Below are 4573 nucleotides of genomic sequence, written 5' to 3'. Positions count from 1 at the left end.
GAGACATCCAAATTATGGCAAGAACTTGTAATTTTACTTTTCATCACATACCTAGATCTTTAATCAATAGTGTTGATGTATTAGCTAAGAATGCTAGACATAATGCACAACAATATGTAATCTCTTGGTTGTTTTAATAAAATTAGAATGTTGACAAGAATTTTTTTTTTTTTTTTACCATTTTCTATTATTTAATTTACAAATTATATATTTATTTAAGTATTAAAAATATAAAATGACCGAACTAATAAGAAAAAATTAGAATGCAATACATAATCTAAACATAAAACTTTCACAGTCAGAGAGAAAAAGTCAAATACCATAGTAACACTAACTCAATAAAGATTGGGAGCTGAAAAAAGATCAACGAAGAAGACTAACCTATCTCATCTTACCATAGAATGTCTTTGCTAGAATAAGCAGATGTCAGAAAAATGTAAAAAGATAAAATATGAGACAAAGCAATCTCCGGATCACAAAGGATCGCGATCAAGCACCAGCGCAAAAAAAACCAAAAAAAGCGGGTCAGAGAAAGAATAGTCATCGGAAGAACAAAGTCACCACGAAACAAAAAGACGCATGTCTAAAGCACCGGAAACACAACCACCAGCTAAGAGATAAGAAGCACCTCACAAACTAAACAAGCGCATACAAGGCGCTCATACCAGCGAAGAACCACAAAACTCTGAATAGAAGAAACCAAAGGTTCAAAAGACTAACTTCGCACACCTACACCAAGGAATGCATGAGAAGAAGATAAACAACATGAGTGGAGAAGAATGGAAGCCATAAACAACCTATCAAGCGTACAAAGCATACACAGACAAAAACACTATCCAAACCTGGAGTACCAAATATGACGAAATAGAGAGCCACAAGAGACGTGATCAACGATGAAAGGTGCAACGAGATGAGAGAAAAAAGAGATAAAAAGAGACAAAATGAAATCAACTAACCGTGGAGCCATTCTCGAGCTATGAAAAAGAGCATAGAAGTCAGATCACCAAAAACCCGATCTTGAAAACCATGACGAGCAGAAACTATTGATGGCAAGGCAAACCAGTGACGAGGAAAACAACATCAATGAAAACTAAACTCTGACCCAACCCAACGAGATGTAGTTTCTAACTTTAGCCAAAACCTAAGGAAAAAGAGAACCAATATTGACTGAAATAACATAGAACGTCGTAAGAAACAACTGCACAATATGGAACTAGTATGTCTGATCTATAACAAATACAAGATAATCTCACAGAAAATGAAGGTGAGGAAAAACAAGAGCATGGAGGTGAGACCTTTTCAAGTGATGGTGAGAAGCACTGCACACCGGAGAGGTAAACAAAATATATAGATGGTGATGACTCAAGGTCAAAAGATGGAGGAGAGTGTAAAAAACACCTAAAAATATTAATGTTCAAAAATGTGAAAAATTAAAATACAATTTTGACGCCGTTAATCTTAGAATCAACAAATGCCTAAAGAAAAAGTTATTGAAATTCAATATATTTTACATCAGAAACTCACTTCGCCACTAACAAGTAATATTATACATACAACAACACATTATTAAAAAGACAAACACATAATATATTAACTTATTATCTACTACTTTTTTTTTGTTCAACATTACCTACTACTAGATAACATAATAAAACATCAAATAATGTTTTTTACAAATAAATACTGACCACATAATCACATCATCAGAAAATCATATTTAAGAACAATAAAACAGTATTCCGCGTGAAGCGTGGACAGCCCCCTGGTAATTATATACCGTAAATTACAATGGAGATTTAAGACAATGATACTAGAGTGGTGTCAAAAAAGAAGACAATGATACTCGAGGACTTTAATTAACTTATAAGTTAACACAAACAAATATGACTACTTAACCTAAAACAAAATTTATTTATCTGTTTAATAATAAAATCATATGATAAAGATGGTTTTACAACTCACTCTCCATGAGGTAAACGGAGTTAGGAGTTTATATGAAAATGAAGTGATTAAACATTCGCATTGATCTCTGTTCGTATATGAATCATGTAAATTAGAAAAAAAAGTTTCACCTTAATTTAAAGATTTAAGAAAAAAAAACAAACGAATCAAGATCAAGAACTGAAAAGTGAGAGAAATATGGCGAATTTACAAATGTGTGGTATACTTTAGTCGTTCACCAGCTTCGCATGCCAGGAGCGGGAGTATTGACGACGGAGGTCGGCGGATTTAATGGCGGTGATGTCAATTCTAGAGTTGGAGGTGGCGGCGCGATTGATATTTGCGACGATGCAGGTGGAGGCGGTGTGGTGGTTATATCTGAATCAGGCGGAGGAGGTGGAAGTTGCGGCGGAGGATTCTGATTAGACGGAGGCGGAGGAGAACTAGAGTTTACAATCGGCGCCGGCAGAATTGGGGTGATCGGAACAGATGGGTTTGGTGATGCTGATGAGTCGGGTAGGGCGGGCGGGGAATATCCGAGTAGAGGCGGGTTCGGATTAGGATTAGGAAAGGGAGTTATAAAAGGGGAAGCTGGAGAGGAAGGTCCTGTTCGTTTCTCCATTTGCCATCTCCATCCGGCTGCTCCATCTATGTGATCCATCCAGATGATCCATCCAGATTTTAGGGTGATAAAATGATATTAGGTTTGTAATTTGTAAATTACATGGGGGTATAATATACATTATACCATTTTAACAAATTCATCTTCATCCAGATGATCTAATTTGGATCAACCAGCTGATTTTTAAAATTAAGCCTAAATTTGTAAAATTCATTCAGATGAGCCATCCAGATGACTTGTACTTTTAATGCCTAAACGAACAAAACTCTCATCTGAATGGAGAAACGAACAGCTCCGAAGAAGAAGAATCGGTGGGAGATGAGCAATAGTCGCCGGAGCAGTGGTGTGAGTTACGACGGTGGATACCAAAGCCTACGACGAGACCAATGACGACAACAACGGTGACGATGAAAATGAAAATCTTAGTTGCTTTTCCGACATAGCAGAGCATTGTCTGAGATTTTGCGACGTGCTGCTGTTTTGTTTTGGTTTTTTCTAGTGAGTGAGAAGATTACATACGAGATTGGATATTTGGATTCGGATCTCTCTCTCGTCTTCTCTATTTTTCACAGCTATTTTTCACAGCGACTTTTATTTTAATTCATTAAAAGAAATCTTTGCTTTGAAGTTTTTTTTTTAAATTTACTTCGGACCTTCGGTTGAATCGAGAGCTAGGAAACATGCGCTGGTGGGAATGAACGCTGGCTAGGATTGGCCACGTGAAAGCCAACATTGGCACGTAAATTATTAAATTTATTTCCCTTCGTTTTTTTTTATTTTACATAACCAATATTAAATAAATAGACTTATTTATGTAATAGCAATTTTTGGAAGATAAATTAGATGAGTAACAATAATGTTGACATAATGCAATGTCAGACACTTTAAGCCACAAATCGGTATGTAAAAGGCCCTGTTCGGAAACGCGGTAGGCGCTAGTCGGACGATCGGGTTGGGTCTAACGCCTAAATAAAAAATTGGGGATTAATCGGAAATAATGCGGGGCAGAATTTTTAGAAGGTTTACTATGTTATAAAACACGTTAATCTTTAATTGTGTATAACATTAATACATTTTCATGTTTGAGATTGTATAAAACACAAAAATAGAATATATAAACTTAATATAGTGTAATTTTCATCAAAATTATGAATATAAATGATATTTATAAAATTTTAGATCAAATAAACAAATAAAAATATTATTAAAAATAAAATAAAAATAAAATAAAATAAAATAAATAAAATAAAATAAAATAAAAAAATAGATCAGGCGGCCGCCTAGGCGGCTAAGCGGTCATTTAGGCGGTCTAGGCGGAAAAAACCGAATATCCGATTTTTTAAACCGATTTGGCATAAATCGGGGCGGAAGAGTGACACGTAGCGCCTAGGCGGCTAGGCGACCGATTTTTAGAACATGGAGTAGGTGTGACGTCATTTATTTGGTGGCGTATTGACAATTATATATCTATGCACAACATAATATAAAACATTATTAAAATAGAATACTAACAAACGAAATAGTACAATACATATTGTTCAAATTTTGAAATGTATATAATTACAAGAAAAAAATAATGCTTATCCAACGTTAACCCAAAACTTCTATAAAATAAACCCAAAATACTGATCATTAAATATTAAAATGAAATATAAACCCTAACCTAAATATCAAAATATTTGCAATTAGTACATAATATGAAACACTATTAAAATAAAATAGTAACAAACGAAATAACATAGTACATAATGTGTAAATTTTTTAAAAATTAAATGTTTATAGTTGCAGCGAAAGATAGGCCTGGGCATTTTACCCGGACCCGAAGACCCGAACCGGAACCGACCCGAAAATACAAATTCGGGTCCGGGTCCGGGTCCATGCTAAGTACCTATTGAGTCCTTTTTTTTCGACCCACGGGTCTCGGTTCGGGTCCGGGTCCTACCCGAGACCCGTTCGGGTACCCGAAGTACCCGCAAATAATTGTATATACTAGTTATATTTGGGTGATTG

At 35.2% G+C, this 4573-nt stretch overlaps 1 protein-coding gene across 1 annotated transcript; it reads right to left on the bottom strand.

The window, feature by feature from the left end:
• Positions 1–2053: 2053 nt before the first annotated feature.
• LOC106388473 (leucine-rich repeat extensin-like protein 3) lies at positions 2054–3767 on the bottom strand. The gene has a single exon (XM_048758410.1). It carries the CDS (start codon positions 2600–2602, stop codon positions 2177–2179), a length of 426 nt encoding a protein of 141 aa, XP_048614367.1. The 5' UTR covers positions 2603–3767; the 3' UTR covers positions 2054–2176.
• Positions 3768–4573: the final 806 nt, after the last annotated feature.

This window comes from Brassica napus, chromosome C5 (assembly GCF_020379485.1).
Source record: "Brassica napus cultivar Da-Ae chromosome C5, Da-Ae, whole genome shotgun sequence".
NCBI classification, from domain to species: Eukaryota; Viridiplantae; Streptophyta; class Magnoliopsida; order Brassicales; family Brassicaceae; genus Brassica; species Brassica napus.
Note: the sequence above shows the minus strand (reverse complement) of the source record. Positions and strands in the feature narration are given on the sequence as shown.